The following is a 27248-nucleotide window of genomic DNA, read 5'->3' on the forward strand; positions in this document are numbered from 1 at the left end:
AAACACAAGCTAAATAGACATTTTTCTTACTACAAGCTTTCCTTCAACTACATTTTAATATTTAATGACATGTGAACAAAAAAAGTAGAACATAGACTAAAATTAAATTATGATCTCTTATTATTATAGTAATTTTTGTTTCACTGATTGAAGATTAGACATGGTAGCAAGAGTTATTACTTCGTAGGTCTAATTTCATCCTATATTTTCAAATAAAATAAAGGAAATATTTTCAAATATTGAATGCAATGAAATGGAATAAAGTTCATCATCTTTATTCCATTCCTTCCAATAAAAGAAATTCAAACAATACAATTGATGGCATTTGATTGTGTTATCAACATAACCGTTCAGGAATGAAGACCAAATGGAGAAGAAAAAGTAGTACTTACTGAACGATATACTTCATTACAACAAGCCAGCCCTAGGTAGTTGTCGCTCGTCACGAAGCAGTTTCTTTTTTCCCAATCAACTCTGTACAGAAGGTTAGGAGATACAAGGTGAAGTGATACCAAGTACCAATGGGGTCGTATGAAAAATAGAAAAAAAAAGGTTTGTTTATAGAGCAACTCTACAACTTCATTACCGTCTCTTTCTCCTTTTCAATTCAAGATTGAAAAAGATTAAAGAGAATTAGATTCTTAGGAAATTAAAGGAGGCCTTTGCTGACGTTTTCTCTTGGATTTCAGATCAACAACTATGATTGAAATGTTATCTTTACTATTTCTACCATATGCAATTTCAGTCAGGCTGTCGGCAACAACTTGTGCAGGAGATGTTTCCTCCCCTGACAAGGATCTGCGGCGTCTTCTAAGAATGTGGCGTGCCACTTCTCCAACCTCTTCATTGCTCATTACATCCCAGAGTCCATCACTTGCCAAAACTAAGCACTCATCCTCGTCTGTTCTTGCTGTGAAAGTTATCTCGGGCACCGGAATAATCCATGGTCTCAAGTACCGATCACCTGAAACATCATCGTTAAGCAGGTCAATACAGGACTAGTCATAGACTTGCTTTCGGGATGTCCATATGCTAGCTCAATTTGGAAGACTGTCCATATAGTTTCTGTAACTGAATAGCCCCAAAAGAAAAGAATAAACGCAAACTCTGCTAAACACATGTAGCCTTGAAAATCCAGTGCTATACATACCAAAATACCTTTCTTGCAGATAATCTGAATCTTAGTATGTACTACCAAGTTTTCAAAGTAAATGCAGATGTGATTGGTGGAATATTTGTAATTTATAATTAAGATAATACGAAACAGAGCTATAATAAAACAGAGATGTATATAGACAATCAGGCATAAAAACTATGTTTAGTTGTTATTGTTGAAGACTTTTCTTGAATTTACAGATTAAAGGAAAAAAACTTTATTATGCTTTGAGAACTCCAAGATTTCTATACAATTCTTAATGTGATGGTTTTAGAAAAAAATATATATAATAAAAAATAAATTTATAATTAAATAATATAAAAAATATTAAAATTATAATATTGTTAGTTATAAAGTGGGTGTAATCAACCTATCAAGTTCCTTCTTTAAATACTTGCATCTCATCTCCATTATTTGGCAAACTCTTTACATCTATTTTCTCCTCTATCTTTTGTTTTGTTTCTTTTAGTAGCTTATTTATGGTGACACCAGCAAGAAAATGACCATTGTAGGAGTATAGATAATTATCATAATCCCTAATTACTAGACGATTAAAATCAAAATACTAGACAACTATAGCCGTTTGCATCCTTTATTTTCTCATAGCAGAGACATAATTGGCCATATTAATGTTGAAAGTAACTCTGCCTTTATTAATAGTTGAAAAAGTATGAAAATAAATCAAGGTACCTATGGCCCTGGACATGGCAAGAACACCAAACACCCTAGCTCCATTCCAGTTTATGACTTTTCCTCCTTCTCCTTCAATTCTCAAGAATTCATCTTGTCTATCCGGCTGTACAAACAAGGACAATGGTATCTCAATTCCGTCAATGACATAAGCATAGGGGAGAAAAAAATACCTTTACTAACATAATTAAATCAATGAATTAAAATATTATATAGTTATATAAATAAAATTAAAGTATATAACTTTTGAAGTTTCTTTTAGAGAGTAACCCTCCTTACATCCAACCCTGATTACGTTTTGAGTACATGGCTGCATGGGCGAGTTTTCTCGTTTTGATATTTAGTAATCCCTTCCCACGAGTTAAAATTATTTAAAAATTTCAAAAGCACAGTGATTTTATCTTTTTTATTATTGTAATTGTTGACGATAAATTTCTGGTCTTTACATACACATGGAAACTAAAGAACGACTGAGAAAATATCCGGCCTACTTTAATAAACTGGCAGTACATGTAGTTTTCCATTCAAGAAACCTAAAACGGAACGCATGATCACACGATTGGAGATATATCATCAAGATAAGTGGGTTATGACTAGAACTGACCTTTTGATCCACTGACAAGGGGATAGTTTGTGTCCTGCGGCAGAGAACTACCCTTGAGTCGCCGCAGTTGGATGCAATAATTTGGCAACCAGATAGAACAACCACAGAGGCAGTAGATCCTACCATTTCAGGTGCAACTGCGTCTGATAGGATTTCATTGTCAGTCCTCTCAAAACTGTTAGCAAATACGGTTTCCCATCTTCTCTGCCACTCAGCTCCATCTGCCATTTCTCGGTTCCACTCCTCTGCTATAACATCGTGCATCCGCTTAGCACAGAACTTAGCCACCTAGGATTATTAAATTACCACAACAGTTAGGAGAATGGTAAACTTTTCATGATGTACTCCCATCCTGTTTATACGGTGTTTATTTAACCAAATACGAATCAAGAAAGGTAAAATTAGATAAAGTACCGTTTTTTGAAAAATTTATGACAACATTCCAAGTTTATCTTTATTTAAAATATCAGAATTTACCGTTAATTGTAGAGAAATTAGTAAATTAAAGTCACGAAGGGAAAAAAAGGTGACGAATTCAACAATTTGTGAGGAGTCTTGTATTAAGGACTATCAAATATTTTCTTGAACGGATCTTATAGCATTAACTTCATCAGGACGGCCAGATACATTCTAGGTAGCTCTTTGTGTTGCGAAGACCAAGTTGGATGAATGCATTTGACTAGCATCAAAGATTAGTACAGTTTAGGTAAAAAAATATAGAAACAATGGCCATCAAGGGGAAATTTTCGACGAGTTTTAACACCAAAATATTATCCATCTATAATGAGCTCCATGCTTCGCATTTTTGGACAGGTATTATTCCTCCCTTGTACAAGGAGAATGACGTTCAGAGTTCATTTGCCCTTCTTAGTCCATCTTTAATATCATAATTCTGAAATAGATAGTTGTAGTCAAAGAAATATACTCACTTTAATACGCAAAATAATAAGTGTTAATGTCATAATTAATATCTACAATGAATTTTATACAATGCAAAATAATCATCCAATCTACATGGTACGCTGCCAATAGAAAATTAAAATAGCCTCGTTTTTTTGCTGATACAAAAAAAGTAAAATTAAAAAAACTCTCATTTAAGCATCTGAACAAATACTGAGACTAATCAAGCATCTTCATATGAGATCTTCATTCACCCATAGACCTATTTTTGCTTAAATGTAAGAGAACGAGAACGACACGACTTACCACTAAAAGTTTTTCTCATTTTCTGGTGAATTAAACTCTTGCACCAACGGTTTGCGCTCCACATTTTTTTTCCACACAACTCACCTTGAAATTCTGTTGCACATACACTTCAAATGCAAATCAACGATATAGCTATCGCGCATAATAACATAGAATGACACTCGGAAACGCTTTCCGTGACTCAGTTGGAAAGACATAAAAATTGGTACCGTTAAATAACCATTTGTTGACAGTTCCATAGTTGATGTTTACTTAAAGTTCTAATGAAATTGTGGAAATTTATCAGGTATCCTTACTAAAAGTTTCGGACCCAAACATTTTCGACGTCTGAATTGTATATACAAATTTGTTTTCGTCCGATGGGTGAAATAGATTGATATTCTAATGGAAACCAAACTTCTGAGGTTTATCTAGAAGGATGATACTTTTTCATACCTTTTGTTTACGCAAATTTTCACTCCACTTGCTTATTCAAAAGTAATTCTGAAATAACAATATTCTACTGAAAAAGAATCCCTAAAATTTTAAACGCAAAATTGTTAAACAAGGCATGAATCATATCTGTTGTGAAGTGTGAAGAGCATAATATTCCTACGAAGAGAAGAGAAAGTTCCACATAAACTTTAGGTGTTGTTTCGGAACCCAATACAGGGATAATCGTTTTATATATAGAATAATGTTTGTAACAGTTGAGATTTAATCCAGTGGCATAGACATAAGCAACTATGTTATTCAATTTATTATAATTTATTGGAAATTGGTATTCAAAAGTACATACGAGAACTTTTCCAGAATGAAGCAGACTAACCACGACGATCATCAGTCAGCCCCACAATATAACATGCCAAAAGTATCTTTCATCCACGTGGCCACCCAACAGTAACACTTCCTAATCATTATATTTCTTTCTTTTCCCAGGAAATAAATAATAAACATATAATCGTATGCCAGAGTTTTTAAATGCAACCTTTGAAATAAAGGTACCCAACAACCATAATTAAGTATTGTAAACATATACCTGTTAAATTAAAAAACAACACAAACAAATAATGTCATAACCTAATTTTAAATTGTGATTTTTATAATAATCATCTTAAGAATTATGTAAAAAATAATTCCTTATTAGTTCGCAAAATTGAATCTATATAAATAAACTTCTCCAAAAGTATTTATAAAGATAATAAAAAATGGAAAACTCATAAACTCATAAACTAAAATAATATAAAATCTTTTAGAAATCAATTTAATTTTTGAAAAAGTCTTGTAAACACATAAAAATCAGGTTTGTGCAGAAATACTTTCTGATTTATTTCAAAATCGGCTATTTTTCTTCAAGCTAGACTCGTCTGTGAAACCTTTTGGCATGCCACAACCTGATGATTTGTCTCTGATAGAAACCACGTCAGAATCACGCTAATCAATCCCCATTCCTAATTAGTACAAGTATCCATCCTAGAAAAGAAAAGAAAAGGCCCACGCCCCTATCATGCACGATCGCATTTACACGTGTCACAGCAAAATGAAAAGCACCGTGAATTGATCTCTCTCTGTAAGGACAACTCTGCCTATGAACCCACAACACGTGGCCTCTCTGAGCAACACACCCACCAACCACATTCCCAGTTTAAACTTAGCGAGCACAATAATTCCCATATCATTTTTTATTCATTTACAGAGGAAATAATTAGTGGTAGAATAAACATCGATACTAATCGACCAGATAAATAACAATTAAAAAGTGAATAAGTAAATATTAGTCAGAACGCCACACTCCCTCCCTACGCAATCACCATAAACACCAACACCTCTTTCAAACTTCAATATATATAAAAATGAAAACATATTTTTTGCGAAAATTAAATAATTATTAGAAAATGGACGAAGGCGAAGTAAAAGGAGGTGTAAAGAACCTGTGAGCCACCATGGCCGTCGTAAACGCCGAAGAAATGAACGGGAGCGATCTCGCCGGAGGATCTGGAGCCGGGAGCGGTACAGCCGCCGACGTGATCGCACGTGCAAGACATGAATCCCGGAATAACTGCCACGGCGTCCTCCATCTCTTTCCTCCTCCCAATCACCGAAGTGCGTCCCCAACTCACTCCCTTGGTACTCCTTCCGATGCACTTCTCCCTCACCGCCGGCGTCTCGCAGTCATTAAGCCCTGCGCGGTGCAGCGGCGGCGGCGGCGAGAGTACCGTCTCGGTGATTGCGACCGGAGGAATCTCACCGGGGCCGCTGCTGATGGAGGAAATGTCGGCGGAGCTGTTGAGGTTCCGGAAATCTTCGATGCTGAGTGTGGAGGAAATGACGGAGCCGGATATGGTGGACGCGAACTCCGAGTGGAATCGTTGGAGTAGGTCATCATCCTCCATAGCTAAACGGTGTCGTAGTTTAGAGAGGGAACGGGAAGAAAAGGAAGCGAGGAGGCGATAAAAGGAGGTGAAAGGAGAATTGAGAAAGCGACACGTGTGAAGAAAATGTAAGTTTTGTTGATGGCACACGCATCTATTGTGAATTGTGAATTGTGAGTGAGTGGGGAAAGAAAGGAAAAGGAAGAGAGACACCAACTGTTTGTAATCTGTTGTAGTCGTACTCACCTGCCTTATGCTGTGTCTCCACCTGTCCCTCCATTCATCTTCCTTCCACACGTTTCTTTTCCTTTTCACGTCTCTTTCTAATCCCCTGCTTCACACCACCCTGCACCCGCTTTCACCCTATTCTCTCTGCTCCCTTCTCGTGGATTTCCCCGCACTGGATTGCAGCCTTGTGTGTGTGACGTGTGAGGAACCTATGTACGTAAGCAACGGTACTCTGTCTTTGATTAGAGTAACGCCAGGTGGCACCAAGATTACTTTAGGGACCTACTCGTTTGGTAGAATTTGACGTGTGAGTTAATTGAACTTGAATGACTAAATAATTATTTCTTTTTTCTTTTTTTCAATTCTCCTTTTCTTCATTAATGAATGAGTATCTTTTCAAAAGAAGTACAATAAAGTCTGGAAGAGTAATTTTTATATGATTTGACTGCGATGGAGGAATTGGTCGTTTCTAAGCTACAACTCTATTACTATACTTCCAGGTGTTCACTCCTCTGAAATTTAACCCATCCTGCTGTGGACTTCAACCAAACCCCAACAACGTCCTCATTTCTAATTCCTTCAACAAGGTACAAAGAGATTAGACAAATGCCAAATTCAAGAATCATTCATCTAGGTAACTCTTTTTATTCATAAATTATCATTTTAAATAAAACAATATAATAGTATAACTACAATCCTCTGCATAATATTATATTAAGAAAATAATATTTAAGTAACTAATTCGTCAAGACATCTAATAAATCAGCAACAAACTATTTTTTTAATTTGTTGAATGGATTAAAAGGTGGAATGACAACTCGCACATCCATGTGTGTGCAGTTGAGAAAAAGAAAAAGGAAACAAAGCAATAAAAAATAGAAATAAGTGATAAATATAATAAAAATAAGAGTATTGATAGTTTTTGTTCTCACCAACTTCTCTTGTATAAAGTATAATAATATATTTTGAGCATTATTTTGTTATTTAATTCCTACGAAATACAGCATGGATGAATGAGTTAAATATCTTGATCCACCGAGTTTGTAACATTCCTAAGTGACATTGCGTGAGAAGCAATGCAGACTGCGCAGAAGGACAGAAGTGATCATGAATCAGTGAGTGCTTGAAATTCAATTATAGGATGGTAACAGTCCGTACAAAAAGAAATATAAATTTAAAAATGCAAAAAAAAAAAAGAAAGAATAAAGTCTGAGTCATGAAAGACCTTTAAAATTGTGTAGTCGAGTGTAGAAAGTTGAAAGAGGTACGTGTGAAAGAGGAGGGTGTGTGTGGAATTTGAAGGCAGCATGTTTTTGGAGTTTCTATTTGGATTAAGAAAAAAAATTGTATATAAATTTATTTGAGATTATATTAATTTTTTTTGGGTATTATTTGTTTTGAAGTTTTTAACTTTATCATAATTTTATGATGAATTGATATTGAAAAAAATATATATATATATATTATCTTTATTTTTTACTTTTGTGAAACTATATTAATCGTAGAATAGTTTTTCACTATAGTCGTTAATTGTTTTTATTAAAGAGATAGGACTTAGAGAACTATTGAAGGTTTCATCTTCTTCCTTCCTTCATGTATGTTGCTAAAGCTTTACTGCGATATTTTTGGTCTTTGTGTTACTTTTTCGGTTCTCAATCTCGGGTGAATGCCAAATGGGAGAGATACTGCAGAAAGCACCCGACGCTCAAATCAGTAAAAAAGGTATTCAACACTCGGATGTATACAGTAATAATGACGTACCTTTCTTATTGAAATATGCAGTATTTATATTATTTTAATAAACTTATCTTATTATACCAGATTAATAAAGTAGATCACACTTAAAAATATATTACTTAATTTTTAATCACGATTCGTCGTTCAGTCCATACGAGTACTTCTTATACGCTTTGAAGGATTAAACATTGGTGCTTTCCACTCCAATTACCGCTATACCCCTCACTTGTTATCATTCTCTTTTTCAAATTATAATGCTGCATCATCAAATCATGGCACGACACACACTTTCCATCTTTTCTCTAAGTTCTATAAAGAACCCAATCAAAATCTTTTCCGTTTAGGGACCAACCTAAAAAATTATAAATAGTTTAGGAACAAGTCAGTAATGAGTAATGAAATATTTTCACTTTTTTAATTAGGTTCTGGGAGCTCAATTTCAGCAAAATGCTGCCAATAACTAACAACAAAAATGCAATTACAAAAAATCTGCCACCAACAACGACCAACAGAGATTTAATTAAAAATAATTTGTGTCATCAGATATCCAATTAAAAAAAATCATCACTTGCTAAAAAAATCAACACTTGCTAAAAAAATCAACCAATTTTTTCCTCTGTATCAATAATTAATCTATAAAAGACTTTATTTACTATCATTAATAATATCTCCTCCTATTTTGTTAGCTTAGTATCAAATGAATAATTCATTTTTTTTCTCCTTCCTTAATAGAGGTACCAACGAATAATTTAAATAATTAATTTTCCTTAAAGGGGGTTAATCTAATCATGACCACGTGTTTAAAAATACATGGTAGTAATTTTAAGATCGTTTTGAATTCTTATGTTTGGATTAGAGTCGATGTTTAAACTTAATCTCTAATCAAGTTATTATAAGAAAATTTTTAAATAAAAATTAATTTTAAAGATTAAAATAATTAGTTATTATTTAATTAAATTAAAGGTTATTTTATAAATAAAACAATTATTGGTGTTTAAAGTAATTTTTATTATTAATAAAAATTTATAAAATAATTTTTAAATTAGTATGTATTCTTAGTTACTTAGTTACGAAGGTTTTAACTTTTCACTATTTTATATTCTAAATTAGTCTTTATTAATTTTTTAAAAATTAATTTAAAATTAAAATATTAATAACTAAAATTTAGGTAACTAATTTAGATACTAATTTAGAAACTATTTTATAAAATTTTGTTAATATTAGAAACCACTTTGGATACCAATAATATTTTAGTCTCTAAATTAATATCTAATTTATTTAATAATAACTAATTATTTTTTATCTTTAAATTTAGTTGCTATTTAACGCGCAAATATCTAAAACAACATATTATTTTATGCTATAAATGTATTTAAATAAATTATATTATATATAGACAATGATAAATTTTACCTTAAATGACAATTAATACTCATTAATTATGTGTAAAAAAGGACTAATGTTTGTAGTTTTAGAAAACTAAATAGGTTATTTCTTAAAAAAAATAGAGTAAAATAGGTATTTATTCGAAGCAAAATCAGGGAAGATATTAAAATACTTGCGTACAGGTGTGAGAATAATTGGGAATTGCGAATTCAATATTAGAAACGTTGAAGAGTTTCAAATAAAGTTTTATAAATAAAGAGTTGTGGGAATATCATAGCATCTTCATCTTAATCAAAACCTCTCTCTCTTTCTAGTCTCTTGTATTGTTGTGTTGTTTTTAGTAATTATTAGTGTGAAGGAATGAGATAGTGTTCAAAAGTAGATTCAAGAGAATTTTTTTGACTGGTTAAGTGGATTCGTGAGTTCGGTTAAAAAATAAGGTTACAAGGATGTTTTTTTTTTGACTCGATTCAATGTTCAATTATTTATGTTGATGTGATAACGAATCGTTGATATTTGTGTGGTTAAAGAGGTCGATCATTGAACACTTATCTGAACACCTCTCTGTGTGAAGAATGGGTCGTCGCAAAATTGAAATGACTGCAGTGAAGGATCCTAATACGAGGCAAGTGACGTTTTCTAAGCGTCGAGCAGGTTTATTCAAAAAGGCGAATGAATTATCTATACTGTGTGGGGCAGAAATTGCCATTGTTGTGTTCTCAATTGGAAACAGACCTTACTCTTTTGGGCACCCTGCTGTTGATCTTGTTGCAGCCAAATTTCTTGAACAAGAAATCAAATCAAATGATGTCAAACAAAACAGTGTTGAAGTTGGGGACATGGATAGGTTGAATCAACAATTGCTAGAGATTCAAAGCCAACTACTTGTGGAGGAAAAGAAGGGCTTAGAGCATGATCAGATACTAAAACAACACTCATTTAAACAATTACAAGATGCATATTCAGAATTGCAAATTAGGGTGAAAGATTATATTGATGCGATTGAGGTATCAGAATGTTTGATTCTACTTGCACAAGAACCCGTAGTCCAAACAACAAAACAGGTGAAGAAAAGAAGAAAGAATTGATGTTGTGCAGCGCGTAATTTGTAATTAAATTTTAAGTTCCCTTTATCATATAACCTTGTTGCTCTATGCAGAGTGAAATGAGAAAAAAAATAGCAATAGTATTATTGAGTATGTGTTTTCGTGGACTGCATTTAGAAAAATATGATCGACTGGAAATAACTTTTTTTTAATTCTTGTAAGAATTTTTATTTTTTTTTTGCATTGGATGTGAATTTTAAAAAATAATATATTGTATATGGTTGAAATCATCTCACGTTATATAAACGAAATAATTTAAATTCTAAATCCAAAACCTTAAAAATTATCAGAAACATTAATCACATAATTAAATACCAAATTAATTCTTAATTAAGTGTTAATATGATAGCAATGACATTATTCATACTTATCTACAACTTATTCATACAAATACGTGTGGGAGAGAAAAAAATAAAACAAAGAACTAAACAATTAAAAAGGGGTGTAATAATAAAAAGAGGGGGGGTTATACAGCATCATACCTTTTTTGGCTAAAGGGCTCAAAAGACTTAATACAAGCTAACAAAAAAAATCTTGGAGTAATATTGATCCAATAGGCGGACTAGTAAAAGAAACATTTCGACTTCTTTTTATATAAATTTTGATTTTTAAATAAATTGAAAATATTTTAATTTAAATTAAGAAATAGTCTTAATATAAAGAAAAACATATATTTGAATAAATTAAAAGTACTATTTCAAGTTAATATCAATATAAAAAAGAAAATATTTAAATAATATTAATTTAAATTATTCATATTATAGTATAAATTAGTAATAAAAAAAATGGCGTTCACACTCAATACACTACCATTACTAGTAAAAAAAACCACAACATTAATTAGGTCAATGTTGATCACCAAGTACCTATTGATGGTTGAATCACTAGGGATTGAATCTACATCCATATTCATTCTATAAACCATTAATATTTGATGATTTAATATAAAAATTCTCAGAAAATATCTGGCAAGAAAAATTAAATGATAAGAAATTGATTAGTTTCTTTAATAAAGTTATAAGAGCTAACCAATTAAGTTAAGCAAAAAATAGAAGTACGCCAAACTGTCTAATCGTAGGACCTAACAGTGCAGCAAGATTCTTGCTATTTCATTCACAGTTCTAAATTCTCTGAATTATGCCATTGGCATTACGTCTTGAGTCTTATTATTATTTTAAATTATCATATGAAGATGGATTACACAAAGGGATTAACAAAGTAAATTGGACAAATTATCAAATCTTATATTATTTATTTATGTAAGCATAAAATATGAATGACTTAAAAAATATATTTATTATTGTACCTTCGTGGATGTTAGGCTGAGTAATGTTGATCCACAATTTGTTGTCGTGCTGGTAGTCTCTGAATTCTTCAAAGTTCTTTCTCTCCTACGCGCGTGCTCCGCCGGTCGATGAGGTATCTGTGATTACAGTCTAACGCTCAAGTCAATGCTAGCGATTAGTCTTTTATCTTAGGATATGAAAAACGTACATTTTCTTCCTTCAGAAGTCTTATTTATAAGTTTACTCAGGACTCCATTAGTGTGGGTCAGATAACCAATTCACCAAGATGTGTGTAGTGATTCTCGGAGCGTGGTGGTTTCCTAATATCACGGAAATGTATTCGAAGTGTATATTTGACCCATTCAACGCCAATTATAATTTATCCCTTCCACGTATTTATAATGGTGTATTATATTAATACATGTTTTCGATCGATAGTTATGAAGAAAGAGGAAAACGTAAAATGGATAATATCTTATCCAAAATGGGAAAAAATTCAGTAAAAAAAAAAAAGTATAAAGAAAGGATAGAATATTATAAAGAAGTTGGAATAAACGAGTGATAATGAGATGTTCAAAGCCCCCATTAGTCAACAAACAGCCATAGATATGAGATAAGAAAAGTAATGGTATATATATAGGATTGAGTGTATATTATTGTTATTATGTTTGTGCAATGGATAACAACAACGCTAACCATAGGAATTCAGAGAACAGCGATGATATTGCGGTGTCAATACTGAACAATTTCATAGATTTGGGTGGTTTTGATCTGGACGAGGCTCTTGCGGTGGTGGAGGGAGAATCACGGCGTGTAGTCGCAGCGTGCAAGAGCTACGTCTCCAAGTTGCCCACAGTTAACGACGTGAGGAGGGATGAGGTTTGCTCCGTTTGCATGGAGGGGTTCACCCGCCACAACAGGGATGGGGAAAACAAGCGAGTACCGTGCGGCCACGTGTACCACTCCAACTGCATCACCCTGTGGTTGGAGCACTGCAGCTCTTGCCCCCTTTGCCGCCGCCATATCTCATTCTAAGTCCAATTTTTCTTTTCTTTTTCCTATTTTTTATTTAACCTTTTTCTTCAGATATAATGTAATAATTAAATAATATATTCTCGATCTTACTGCTTCACAATTTGGATTAGTTTGAACATTCAAATACAAATTGAAATTGATGTTTATTGAATGTCGTCTACATTGTTTATACACTATTTTTGAAGCCGTTCGACTTACGCTATTTTTTACATCAACTTTAATATTTCTTAACAATTTTTTTTATAGCATATAGCAAAAAAACTAATTTATATAACTTATTTGAATTAGAATAATAATAATAACATCTTTAATCCGAATTACATGTAAAATAATTTGATATGATGTTTAAAATTTGGAGTAAATTGTACAAATAAATATAGGTATATTAATGTATATTGACTTTTTTTTATAAAAAATTTTATATCATATATTATTATGTAACTTAATATACATGAAAAAAAAAATATTATTATTAAAAAAATACAAAATTATATTAATGAATATTGACTTTGAATAAAACTAATCTATTAAAATTCAAGAAAGAGTTGTTGACTTTGTAATATACACCATTCACATTATTTCAATAATGTTTGTTCATAAGTACACAATGATTAATGTAGAATAAGTGTCTTTCATAAAATAACAACAAAAAATAAACAACACATACTCTCGCATTTTGTGGATTCAAGTATGACTAACGTACTAATATTTGAATGTCTAATAGAAAGATAAAAAATAAATCAGAACAAATGAATCAAAATAATAGCATAGTATTCCATGAAAATTGTAAGTTGAATATATTCATTAATTGATATATTATATATTATAAAAAATTTATTTCTAATAAAAAAAATTAAAAATACATGTTCAATTAGTTTGAAAAAATTAATTTTTGAATACAAATAAAATTTAGAAAATAAAAAAATAAAACAATTTTTTTCTCAATTAATGAAAATGAAGAGGAAATAAAAAAATTATTAATTAAAAAAATTAAAAATTAAAAAAAACAATAATAACCAATGTTTAATTTTTTTATCTTTAATTTTCGTTTTTTTAAAAGAAGAAGAGGATAACAAAAAATGTTTTGGGCCCAGCCCAATAGGTTTTACAAAAATAAAAATAAACACGATAAAACAGATAGGGCCCGCAATATAATACTAAAAGAGGCAATAGAATAAAGGCAAATTCTTCCTGCACCATATCAATTTTAACCTCCACCATATCAACTTTTTAAATTTCCAAAACTACCCTCCTGCACCATATCAATTTTAACCTCCACCATATCAATTTTTTAAATTTCCAAAACTACCCTCCTGCACCATATCAATTTTAACCTCCAACATATCAATTTTTTAAATTTTCAAAACTACCCTCCTGCACCATATCAATTTTTTAAATTTCCAAAACTACCCTTATTTCAAATTAAAAAATCCAAAATAATAATTATAATTGAGAAATAAAAAAATACATGCTGGAAAAAAAAATCTGATCACAAAACTAAAAATACATTTTGGATAAAAAATTTCCGAAAATTGAAATCCAAAATATTTCAGATAAAAGTTTCAAAAATAATTTTTCCATTTTTGTGTAAGATTATTTAAGTCATTTAAGAGGGGTATTTTTGTCATTTTTTAGAGCTGATTGGGTGCATGTTGAAATTGATATGGTGGAGGGAGAAATTGCCTAGAACAAAAAGGTGGGGGCCCACAGAAATAGAAAATCAGAACAGGAAGACACGTGGACGCACAGTTTATTAAACGAAAAACACTGGAAAAAAACTACAGCAATGATGTAATTTGGCACCCAAATATTAAGATGTAGTCGTTCTATAGTAACTCACCAAAAATCTATAGGTAAATTAACTAAGAATATCTATTCATAGATAAATTTACTACAGATATATATGTAGGTAATATTAATAATAATAATAATATTAATAAAAAATATCAATAATAATAATATTAACAAATTCAAATAGTTAAAATTCAACTACAAAGCATACATACATATATAATTATTATGTTGAATTTAACTATATATTTAAAAAAAATTATTTTTCTTACTAGTATTATTCATACAGCATATATTTAAAATAAACAAGATTAATCAAGACTTTATTGACTACACATTAGTATGTTTTTTTTTTCGCTTTTGACAAATGATAAAATTTATTAAAATAATTCACTAAAAAAAATTATCAAATAAAAATCAATTTTAGAGACAAAAACAATTAGTGGTTATAGTGACTAAATTATATACCATTTTAAAGACTAAATTTTTTTTAATTTCTAAATTAATTTCTATTATTATTAAATAGTTTTTAAATTAGTATCTAATTAGCTATCAATTTTTTTTTAAAAAATAGTCTTTAATTTAATAAATAAACAACTAATTATTGTTTTTCTGTATAATTAATTTTTATTTGATGATTTTTTTTAAGTAATTTTTAAAGTAATTAGTATAAAAGTCAACAAGTTATTATATATACTATTTCATTCAATGATGAATTGATATTGTAAAACTGGTGTATATGGTTAGTGTAAAACCCATTTTCTTATTAGTTAAAATAAAAGGACTTTAATTATATATATATATATAGTGCTTTTTAAATTAATTTAGCATCTCTATAGTATAATACTTTAAACTTTGTCACCACAAATAATTAATAAAATTAAAAAAATGTCTTCATATGCTCTTAATTATTCAGTATGATATATAATTATCTGAAATAATGTTATAAAATATATTATATTTATTAAATTTAACAAATACATTGTATTGAATTTTTTTTTTATTAATTATGATTTTACTTAAAACTATTATTGAATAATAGTAAATAATGAATTTTATTAAAAACACACGAGTGCATTTAATGTATAATACAATATTAATTATTAAATTTAATATAATATTAAATTTATTTAATAATATGCTGTTAATATTTTTAAGAGATATAACATATTTATTAAATTAAAAAATAGAATTAACTGCAGTCATTGTATTTTTTAAATTTAATATACAATTTAATTTAATATTTTTTTATGAAATATAATGTATTTATTAAATTTACAAAGATAATATAACAAACTGGACATTTATGGTTTTAATTATTGTTTTATAATAATTATAATTAAGTAGTTCTAATTAATTAATTTATTACAAGATGTATTATTAATACATTTCTACATCAAATATATTAAATATATGTATCATTTAATTATTACATTTAATTTATTATTGAATTCATGACATAGTATTATTTAATAAATTCAAGAATATATTAAATGCAATAGTTAAATTCAACAATATATTTATTGTATTCAATGCAGAAATGTATCAACACTATTACTTAATAAATTCATTAATTACTCTTATTTTTGTAATGAATTAGTCCTAAATTTTGCTCATTGTTTCCTTAAAGTTTCAAATTGTTTTGAACGCTTAGATTTAACTTCTTTTAACATGGGCAGTAGGATTAGAGGAAGATTTTCATTATTTGAATTACTAGTAGAATCATTATAATACATTTTCTTTTCTACTTGAAACTTTAATATTTATTTAAAATTATAGCTTATTTATTTTTTCCAAAGTCCTTGTTGATTTACTAGTCTATTTTATTTATCTCATGCAAATTGCATAAAAGGTTTTAATTGATTTGTAGCAGGTGAAAATTAACATAACATATAAAAATAAAACGCAAATATACATAAGGATTGAAATTTTTGAACCAGTTATATTCACACAGGGCATATTATATCTCCTATCACTTAAAATAATGCCACCACCTGGTTACATGTTAAGAATTTAGAGAAATTATGATAATGTATATTCATATAGGGAAATTATATATAAAAAAATTATATCTGGTTGTGCAAGAATTTTTAAATTGATATACAAAAGATAAAATAAATAGCAGAGAAATGCTATATATATATAAAAAATTGAGATAAATGTTATTTGGGACAAATAAGCATTCAAAAAAGGTAAAGAAAGAAGACAAATTTTAAGGATTTGATGAGAAGACAGACAAAAATTGTGATAAGAACATGTCATGAATAATTTGATAAACTAATTAGTAAAAAAACTTTTAAATTAAGAATCATATACGTAACTCTATTTAAAAAGTTTTTATTAATTTGCTATTATTTTCTAAAATTTTGAATTAACAATAATCTTAGATATAATGTAATGTTACTTGATATATACCTTTCCAATATAGACATTCATCTTGATATCTTATTATTGTTTAGCTATCTCAGGATTTGTCAACACCTTTTTATTCTTATCTAAAGAAACAAAAATAAATCACCCCCTTAGATGATGAATAATGCTTTGATAAAAAATGAATTATATCTGGCTGATTTTCATGATATTCTCAACATCAAAATCATTACTATTTTTTTTTATCGATTATTAATAAACTAAATAAAAAAGAAATACAGAAAGTATTTCAATCTTTTTAAAAAAAATATCAAACAACTGTAAGAATTCTACAACAAATACCACCATATCTAAATAAATGTTTGATACAAATGTTCGATCTACCATACTGAAATCAAAACCATTTAGATTGCAACAAGGTAAAATTTAGTAATCATAAAAACATAAGATTATTGAAATACTCAATCTTAATATAGATTCTGCAAATATAATAACAACCATTTCACACACAAACTATTTATTTTTTTTAACCAACACACTGGGGACAACAAGATTTAGGGTTAAGGAAACTCAAATGTGAACTTAATTTTCATGCTACGACGCATCAATTCCTTCTTCTTTTGATAGTTACTTGTTTTGTTACTCCAATTACAGGTTCTTTTGCAAGGAGCAACATATACTCTGACACTTCAATGGCATCAAGATAATCCTCCACCTTACGCTGAACCCTTATGTATGAACGTTGCAATTGTTTGTTGTGGGTAAGTTTAGTCACGTCTTGTTGCTTCTTTCTCCTGTCAAGTTCACTAGCCTTCTTATGTTCATCATTTATTTGAGTCTGAACACCACACAGTTGTTGATTCAGTGCATCTATGTTGTCAGCATTGGAAGAACTGCTTCCTTCGTCAACATTTGGTGTCACGACAACATTTGACGCACTTTCTTGTTGCAGAAACTTGTCTGCAACAACATCAACACTTGGGTGCCCAAAAGAGTAAGGCTTGTTCCCAGGTGAAAACACAACAATAGCAACTTCAGCACCACACAAAATTGATAATTCGTTTGCTTTTTTGAACAAACCTGTTCGACGCTTGGAAAATGTAACTTGCTTGGTGTTGGGGTCCTTCACTTCCGTAATCTCAATCTTACGACGACCCATGGCTCAAGAACAAAAGCTTTAAAAAAAGAAAGAAAAGTTATTGGAGAGGCATAAGAAGAACAAGAGGGTTCAAAAGAGAGGTTATTAGAAAGGTTTAGGTATATGATATGACTCCCACACTTCTTTATTTATACACATTTTCTGAAAATTATCAATATTTTTAATATTATTTTTTTTACGTTTTTTTATTTTTTTTATGGAGCATAAGGAAAGTGTTTTGATATGTTTATAATTTCTAATTTTATAAATTTGATGCTATCAACAATTTTGGCTTTGAACTTCCTTATTAAATCCTACAGGTATTAAATAGGTATGTTGAAAAAAATAAATATAATTTCTATATTTGCTAGATATTAGTGTAAGTTTTAAAAGAATATTTTATTGTTTTGTCATAGTTGGCAACTACTCTTTTATTTGCTAATATCCTCTCAAATAGTGAGCTGTGATATGTATTTTATGGATAACATCTGTGTTTCATTTATTTTGTGAAAATAGGACCTATAGTAAGGATGATTGATATTATATAATTTTTTTTTTATCAAACAAGAAGTAACTAAATTAAATCGATGACTTAAGTAACTAAATTAAATCGATGACTTAAGGGATGATCCAACCCTTATACAAAAGAACATATAATATTTTTTCTTATATAACAAAAGATCAAGAATCAACTCTTAAATAGACATTAAATTGAGTACATACATATACCAAGGGTTCTAGACAACCAGTCAATATGATTAACCACTTCATCTTTAATTCGTGAAGAAAATGTGTGCTGATAAGTTGGCTAATTTAAGATTTATTCATAGAGAATTTTTTCATTGGTATAATAGGCTACCATCTAGTCTGTTCTTAGAATTCTTTATGAATAGGTATAGTCTACCTATGTATCATTTTTGTTAATATATGGGTTTTGGTCTAGTCCCTCCATATTTTAGTATTTTCTTTATTTATTTATTTTTTAATAATACTTTTTTCATGCGATGATAAATGATTGTTGTTATTTGAGGTGTCAGCATGAGATGTCAAGTTGTATAGTGATGTCTAACATGAAAATTTTTATTTAAAATTAAATTAATTTTTTAAATTTTTGTGGAGCAAAATCATTTTATTAAGTACTTTTTAAAAAAGAAGAGAAAACAAGTTATATAATAATAGTGTAAGATAATTTTAGATTATGATCCAATTATAAATAACGGTGGTGTATGATAAGTTTGTTTACTTTATATAATAGTTAACTTATGGCATATCAATTATGATGGTATATACGCTAAAGTAATGAACAACTAAAAATACAATCAAGAAAAAGTGAATTGATTTAAAAAAAGTTTTTAATTTTTTTAGGGAAAATTATATGTAGTAGTCATGAATACTAAGAATGATAAAGAATTCAAGATAATGAGAGAAAGATGAAATATAAATACTCACAAAATTTTATATTAATTCAATTCCTTCTGAATGTAGAATCAGTAACATTAGTTGAATAATTTGTTTGTATTTTGTCAATGTGAAGATTAAATTGTAATATATCTCATTGTGTAGGATGTAAGAAATCAAATTATGTCTCGCAAATCTGTTATAGATGTGTTGGAATTCAATCATTACACCACATGAATTTAATGCAACATTTTTCAACAATTCCATTTATTTGAATCAAATGCAAAACAAAATAAAATATGGAAAGGGATGTGGGCAGTTATAGTATGGATGACTTGGAAGCATAAGAATAATTTTATATTTAAGAACATTAAGGTTGATGTTGAAGAATTATTATGTATTGGCACAACTCTATGTCTGAGTATGGATGACCCATAAAATTCCTATGACTACATTACCTTACTTGAATTGGATACATTGTCCAAAGGTTTGCTTAAAATCTATGTGATTATACAATGTCATTAATGTATTGGGGTATGTAGGTGTCATGGTATATTCATGTTAGATGTGTTTATTATTGCAGGTGAAATATATAAGACAGAGGCTTCAATACACATTAGATGACTGATATTTATGCTACTTTGTCAGTTTTTTTTAATTTTTATTGTAAAGTCACCATCACCGCGTGTAACAAAGACTTATGTTGGTGGGGGAGAAACTTGTAAATTAGATGGGAGATATTTTGACCGTGTCTGATGGTTTATCTTTGTAAAACTACTATGTGCATAAGAGTTTAAATTGAGGGAGAGAAACTCCATAAAATTGAAGAAAGGGGTTTTGACTATTATCTTATCTTTGTAATTTGAGACCTTTGATTGATCAAAATTGTGTTGTAACTTTGTGGAACTAATGCAGGAAATTAAAAGGACTTATTTTATGCAAGGATTAGAACATCACTTAAATGCTCTATTTTAATATTATCATTCTTTGTCGATAAAAGAAATCTAAATTAACACATATATAATATCTTACCTTAAACAATAACATCTTATAAAGGAGTTAAAGACCATAAGTGAGATATTCCATTATGTTGAAATATCCTAAAAGCATCTCTTAACAGTAATGAACATTCAGGATGTTTTATAAGGCCACCATCACCGCATATGAATGTTTAAAAAAGATAACATATAACCATTTTAGTGGTGACAAACACAACACTATTAGCTTCAAATTATTTAGGAGAAATCGAGTATATGTTACATTATCTAAAATTTCTATTTTATGTTCTCATCGTTTTTTTTTTCTTTTACTTTATTGATAATAATATATGTTGTGTTTTCTCTTATTTGTTTATCAAAACATGTCTTATCAATTTTGTGTATACTTTTGAATATCACTGCTTATTTTAAAACTTGATGCATGTGTATCATGTATTGACGGCTATTTTATAATCATAGATCTCTATATAATATCTTTTAACCGCTTTAAACGTTTTAATCTATTGTTTGGGAGGCGATTTGGGTTGGTGTTGTGAGTGGAATTTGGAGACATAGGAACTCGGTGACCTTCGACAGGGGCGTGGTAGATGCGCTTGAGGTATTTGTTAATATATTTAATTTTCTATTTTAAATTATTGGGCTTTGTTTGTTTGACCCAACTTTCCTTTTCTGTTTCAGCTAGGTCTTAATCTTTTTCTTATATATACACCATGTATTTTACTCTCTAATATACAAGTGAATAAAAGTTTCTTTTATATGTATTTTTCTCTACAAGTAGGGTTCATCAAAATCTCTCTTTCTTCATTACGATTACGTGCGATTATGTACGCTACATTAAAGCATCACATCAGACAAGGAATATTCATCTTCATTTACTGTAATAGTATTTGCACTAGTTCAGGTAAATGTTTGGTTTTGGATTTTTGCAAAGTCATGTTGTAATTCCTTTACGTATCCCAACTGGATTTTGAACCCAGTGGATTGTATGAGGCTAGTTGTTTAATGCTTTCTTGAGTTGCTTTGGTTGTTCCTTATTTAGTTGGAAGGTGTTCTTTAGTTGGAGGTTGGTAAGACGATAGCTATTTATGTATAAGAGTTGGACCACCCCTGAAGTGGTTCCCATTTATTTATTTTTTATTGCTGATAAAAAAAAAACCGCTTTAAACGTTAAAATAAAATAAAAATAGAAATGAGGGTGTTAGATAAAAATCTTTAATAACAAGAACAATAATATAAATAAACATGTTTTAATCTATTGTTTGACTTTACAATAGGTAAAATATCTATTTATTTAGATATAACACAATATAACTAAATTTACGTGTTTATTATTTTTTATTGTAGTATTTTATGTTGTCTTCTCAGCATTTATGAAAGAAGAGTATGTTTGCAAAAGTTAAGATATGATATTAGATTGAGAACTATCTTAAAATGTTATGCGAACAAACTTATCATAAAGAAAAATAAATCGTCTTTTGATAATCATAAATATGTTATACAAAGTTAGTGATAGCATATAAGCTACAATAAGATAAGCATATAAAAAAAAATAGTAGTTGGTGAAAGATATTAAATATCATTTAATGCCTTCTATGTCCTTTTAAATCTTAGATGATACCTTGAAGTTCTTAGCAATCACGAAAGTTTCGTATACAAGCATTTACAAAAAAGAAGACAAAAACAACAATTCATAAGTTCTTTTAAAACATATGGTCTTGTTAAAAATGTCTTATTCAGTTTTTAACATGCGTTTTTTTTTGTAAGTTTGTATTTTAGCAAAACTTCTTTTCAAGAACTGCAAGTAGTCTTAGTGGTTAACATGGATCAATATAAAATGTTTTGAGTGTGAATTTTTTTTTATAATATATATTTTATCACCAGTAGAAAGGATCTTTATGAAAGAAGAAAAAGTTATTGAGATGAAATAGTTTTAGAAAACACAAGTCAAATTTCTTGAGTACTTTTTTAATCTAACAATTTGATATCATAGCTCTTCAAATGGAGAATGTGTTTTTGAGATTAAAAGGATTTTTCCTAATCCTTTGAGTTATGATATGAATCCTATGAGTAATGAAGTTTTTATCTATTTTTTCAAAAAGAACATTTTTCTCCAATAATGAAATCATGGCGTCAAATCTTCAACCCAAGAAGATTTGTTCCTTTTAGTATTTGATATAACTCGATTGAATACCTCTTCTTGGTATACTACCTAAACTTTGCTTACAACACAATTTTATTGGACGTATGAAGCTTTAAAAGATCAACATTGATCTATTCACATATGTCAACTCTAATAGACAGAGAGATTGATTGGATTGCTATGAAAAATATTGATTTAGCATCTAAAGACACATTTAGATATGTAGCTCACACTAAATACAATGTTAGGAATAAATTTTTGTGCTCTTAACTTCAAGCTAGTTATCATTTTTTTTATTAGCAAAAAGAATAAATAAATAAAAAATAGAGCATTTTAGGGACAATTTCGCCATAATCTAAAAAAAAAACTACATCCATCCAAATGGAACTACTACCCATTCCCCTAGATACATCCACCCTACCCGGCAAAAAAGATTACACATGGTTATGCAAAGTTAAACAAAGTTGTAAATACAAGTTGTCTCTACTGCAAACAAAACTGGCTACCGTGGTTTCTACTCTCTAGATGGTGATGTGATCATGAATGTTTTTTTTTATTAGCAACCCGCCCCGCGTTTTTTTCAGCGGGTTGTGGGCCGGCCCGTACGGCCTGCCCCACTTTGCCACCCCTAGCAATGAATTAATAAAATAAAATGGAACACTTTAGGAGTGTCCCAACCCATGTGATCATGAATGTAGAGAAGCAATCCAAGAAGATTACGAGAGTTAGAAACCTCAAAGAGTCTTACAAAGAGTGAGATTAAGAAAAAAAATGAAATATTATTTTTGTAAAAATTAAAAATTCTTTGTTTCTAAACATGTTGTGATTTGTTTTTCAAAATATATTAAACATCTGAATATTATAGAAGGAGATGAAAAAATGTATGCACTAACTTAACTACCAAGATGGTTAAGCTAGTTTATGAGTGTAATCATCTTATTTATGAAATCATGTAGAATGTCAACCAAGGTGGGGTCTATTACCCTTTTGTTAAGTTTGTTTTGCTTTCTTACCATTTTTAAGAAGCTTATGAACCTTTTATCACCTTATGAACCTTTTATCATCCAATCTTAATTTTTCTTAGTTTGTGATCTCATCGTGATAAATTATCTTTAAAGTATCTATTCAACTATATTTGGATCGGAGGTATCTTGTGTGTCCTGAAAAAAAGAGAGTATAATTTGGCGTGAAAAACACTTATAACACCATTTCACCAGCATCATCTATACATATGGATATTAGATCTAAATTAACCTATAAACTAGTTAGATCTGAATTAACTTATACACTATTTTATAAAAACGTTTATATAATTTCTCTCAATTCTTATCTCAAACATCGATATAAGTTAATTTTATCTTCAAAAAATAATTTCATTATTTTTTTTATTTTAAAAAAATTATAAAAAGGTTTTTCTGAATTAATAGTAATTAAACTATAATTGGACATTAACAATATGCTTCCAGGCCTTTAATTGATAGTATAATAAGTAAGTTATATGAAACAAAATAAATTTATTCTCTCCTATAATTTAAAATTGATACACTTTTAGAACATAGTATCATCAACTTTTTATTACAAGTTAAGAAAAATCTCATGATAATATTTATTGAAATGTAAGTGTAAACATGAGTTTCACATTAGATAAAAATAAACAACATAAAAAAAACTTTAAATTTAATGTTTAATGATTTTGAGTTAATTAAGTATAATTTTAAATTCACTTATATAATTTATTTATGTTTCATTATAAATATATTAACAAATTTCATATTAGCAATAACATTTGTAATCATGACAATTATAATTTTAGAAGACATCAGAACCTATTAATAAACATGATTACTTGTCAATCATACCAATCTTTACCAGCCCTATATTTTGAATCAATAACAGCATATTCTAATTAAAAAGTTATATTATTTAATATTTTATTAATTAACTTCTACTTTTATAATGTTTAATTTAAAATATCTTAAATGTAATAAATGAGCTGGCGTTAGTAAGATTATTCAATTTAGACATTTATCTCTACCAAAACAATGTTCAAAGATAGCAATAACACAGTAAGAAAAACTTACTTATCTCAGAAAGAAAAAAAGTCACATCAAAATTTGACATTTGGTTGTTCCACTGGTTTTTAACAATTGATATTTTCTATAAAATTTTGATTATATTCTCTGCATCAAAATTAACACTGTATTCTTTCATTACTAATTCAATGCGAGTTATCAATTCATAACAAGATCTTAAAAAATAAAACATTAATCGATCTCAACAAATCTAAACCAAGTGAATTTATGGAAAAGGATCAAATTCTTCGATACTTTCAATACTTTAAATAGAAACAATTTTAAAAATAAAATTAATTAATTGTTATATTGACTAAATTAAATATTATTTTAGAGATTAAAAGAATTATTGATTTCTAGATTAGTTTATATTATTGATAAATAGTTTCTAAATTGGTATCTAATTAGTTAACAAGATTTTAACTACTAATTATTTAGATTCTAAATTTGGTAGTATAAACTTTGATAGCTAATTAAATACCAATTTAAAAACTTTTTATCAATAATATAAACTAATTTAAAAATTAATAATTTTTTTAATCTCTAAAATAGTATTTTTTTTATCAGCAATAAAAAATCAATAAATGGGAACCACTTAACCCTTATATATAAATAACATTACCATTCTCCTAGCTAGAACCGCCTACCAGAATGCAAAAAAAAATATTAACGGATCATTTTCATACTGTCCAAAGGATTCAGAATCTAATTTGAGGAAAGAAAGGGATCATAACTAGACTTTGCGTAAATCCAAAACCAAATCTTTAAAATAGTATCTAATTTAGTCAATATAACAACTAATTATTTTTTATCTCTAAAATTAGTTTTTATTTAGTAATTTTCTTGTAGTGTTAAAAGGATTGCAATCCATAAACTTAATTAAAACTAATTGATCCTTAACACTAACACAATAATTAAAGAGAGTTTATTTGTTAATTTTTGATATACAAGAAAAATTATTTTCTCAACAAACACTCTTTCATAAGAGAATTGGGAAAAACAACGATTAACCAAACCTAGATGCAAGATAATTTGGATGGTATTGAGTATCAATTCCTTCTTCTCCTTTTGGTAATTGGTCGATTTGGTACTCCAATTACAGCTTCTTTTGCGAGAAGCAACATACACTCTGAGACCTCCATGGCATCCACATAATCTTTCACCATACGCTGAAGGGCTGGTGAACTCTGCAACAATTCTTTGTTTTGGGAGAATTGTGAAGCTTCTTGTTCTTTCTCTCGCATTTCAAGTTCCGTAGCCTTCTTGTGTTCCTCCTCTGTAAGAACTTCAACAGCAGATAACTCCTGACATAGCCTCTCACCAACTTCATTCGATGCGTTATTTTCTCGTACATTTGCTCCGACAACATTTGACCTGCGCTTCCTCCGAAGATATTTGTCTGCAACAACGTCAACACTTGGATGCGCATAAGAGTAAGGCTTTTGCCCAGGAGAGAACATAACAATAGCAACTTCTGCACCGCACAAAACAGACAATTCGTTTGCTTTTTTGAACAAACCTGTGCGGCGCTTGGAAAACGTTACTAGCTTGGTGTTGGGATTCTTCACCTCTGCAATTTCAATCCTACGACGACCCATGATTCCAGAACAAGATCGCTGAAAGAGAAGGGTTTCTGTGATGATTCATTTCCCCACACTTCTTTCTTTATATACTCCCTCAAAATGTTACACATCTTTCTAATATTGAAATTACAGTTCCTAACTTTTTTTTTGTACGCGTATTGGAAATGTTTTAATTTATTAAATTGGTGCTATCAATAGTTTTGGCTTCATCTCTTCACATTTTTTAATTTAATTTTAAATATGTAGCCATCTTTCAATTTTTTTAAAACAAAAATACAACTTCTATATTCGTTAGATATATATTATTGCAGGAAATACCAATAATTCTTTTATTTATTAACGTTGTTTTCTCAAATATTTATTTGAGTTGTTACAAAGACGGTGTAGATGAAAAAATATCGTATATATACATTCTTACGAAAATTATTAGATATATATTTCGGACCAATAATATAATTACAAAAATATGAGATGAAAAGAAGAAGGTTGCTAAAATATATATCTATTGTGTATTGTCTTTCATTTTGTAAAAGGTAACACATTTAGTAAGTAAGAGGTACCTTTGAATTTAAGAGTGATATTAATCAGATGAAGTCAATGACACAAGTATTAAATAAAATATTAATTATATGTAATGGTATCATTAAATGTTATAGTTACTAATTATAATATATATTAAAATAAAGAAATGCAATAAATGATAATTTAATGTGTCATTAATATTTTTTGGGGCAAATATGGCATTTATATATATATATATTATTCTAAATTCAACTAAATATTTAACAAAATTCTTAATTTTTTTAATGAAAATTTTCATGTTAGGCATCACTATGCAACTTGACATCTCAGCTAGGCTGACATCTCAAGTAACAACAATCATCTGCCATCACATGAAAAAGTATTATTAAAAAAAGGAAAAAGAAAGAAAATACAAAAATATGGGGGGACTAGACCAAAACCCACATGTTAA

The 27248-nt window shown here is 29.0% G+C and overlaps 4 protein-coding genes across 7 annotated transcripts; 1 reads left to right on the forward strand and 3 right to left on the reverse strand.

Moving 5' to 3' along the window:
* Window positions 1-239: 239 nt before the first annotated feature.
* On the reverse strand, window positions 240-6422 carry LOC137812836 (putative protein phosphatase 2C 6). 4 transcript variants are annotated; one of them, XM_090299180.1, is made up of 5 exons: window positions 5567-6176; window positions 3657-3749; window positions 2451-3342; window positions 1847-1952; window positions 240-964 (listed from the first exon to the last, which is right to left on the reverse strand). In XM_090299180.1, exons 3-5 carry the CDS (start codon window positions 2712-2714, stop codon window positions 642-644), a joined length of 693 nt encoding a protein of 230 aa, XP_090155306.1. In that variant the 5' UTR covers window positions 2715-3342; window positions 3657-3749; window positions 5567-6176; the 3' UTR covers window positions 240-641. The 4 variants fall into 4 exon arrangements, with proteins under 4 accessions (XP_090155306.1, XP_090155307.1, XP_068471160.1 ...); XM_090299181.1 differs by having other exon boundaries at window positions 2451-2738; window positions 5567-6175; XM_068615059.2 differs by lacking the exon at window positions 3657-3749 and having other exon boundaries at window positions 2451-2738; window positions 5567-6422.
* Window positions 6423-9679: 3257 nt separating this feature from the next.
* LOC137809827 (agamous-like MADS-box protein AGL29) lies at window positions 9680-10568 on the forward strand. The gene has a single exon (XM_068610897.2). The coding sequence runs from the start codon at window positions 9934-9936 to the stop codon at window positions 10444-10446; it is 513 nt and encodes a 170-aa protein (XP_068466998.1). The 5' UTR covers window positions 9680-9933; the 3' UTR covers window positions 10447-10568.
* A 6982-nt stretch (window positions 10569-17550) lies between these two features.
* On the reverse strand, window positions 17551-18176 carry LOC137809828 (agamous-like MADS-box protein AGL61). The gene has a single exon (XM_068610898.2). It carries the CDS (start codon window positions 18103-18105, stop codon window positions 17551-17553), a length of 555 nt encoding a protein of 184 aa, XP_068466999.1. The 5' UTR covers window positions 18106-18176.
* A 7419-nt stretch (window positions 18177-25595) lies between these two features.
* Window positions 25596-26375, reverse strand: LOC137809829 (agamous-like MADS-box protein AGL62). Its single transcript, XM_068610899.2, has one exon. It carries the CDS (start codon window positions 26288-26290, stop codon window positions 25742-25744), a length of 549 nt encoding a protein of 182 aa, XP_068467000.1. The 5' UTR covers window positions 26291-26375; the 3' UTR covers window positions 25596-25741.
* Window positions 26376-27248: the final 873 nt, after the last annotated feature.

Source organism: Phaseolus vulgaris, chromosome 2 (genome assembly GCF_051622355.1).
Source record: "Phaseolus vulgaris cultivar YP4 chromosome 2, ASM5162235v1, whole genome shotgun sequence".
NCBI classification, from domain to species: Eukaryota; Viridiplantae; Streptophyta; class Magnoliopsida; order Fabales; family Fabaceae; genus Phaseolus; species Phaseolus vulgaris.

Excerpts from the sequence above, each read along its gene's own strand:
- LOC137812836 (XM_068615059.2), bottom strand. The coding sequence starts at position 6,028 with ATGGAGGATGATGACCTACTCCAACGATTCCACTCGGAGTTCGCGTCC. Across the intron at positions 1,953-2,450 it reads CCTTGTCAGTGGATCAAAAG|CCGGATAGACAAGATGAATT; the intron begins GTCAGTTCTAGT and ends TTGTTTGTACAG. Across the intron at positions 965-1,846 it reads TGCCATGTCCAGGGCCATAG|GTGATCGGTACTTGAGACCA; the intron begins GTACCTTGATTT and ends ATGATGTTTCAG.
- LOC137809827 (XM_068610897.2), top strand. The coding sequence starts at position 9,934 with ATGGGTCGTCGCAAAATTGAAATGACTGCAGTGAAGGATCCTAATACG.
- LOC137809828 (XM_068610898.2), bottom strand. The coding sequence starts at position 18,105 with ATGGGTCGTCGTAAGATTGAGATTACGGAAGTGAAGGACCCCAACACC.
- LOC137809829 (XM_068610899.2), bottom strand. The coding sequence starts at position 26,290 with ATGGGTCGTCGTAGGATTGAAATTGCAGAGGTGAAGAATCCCAACACC.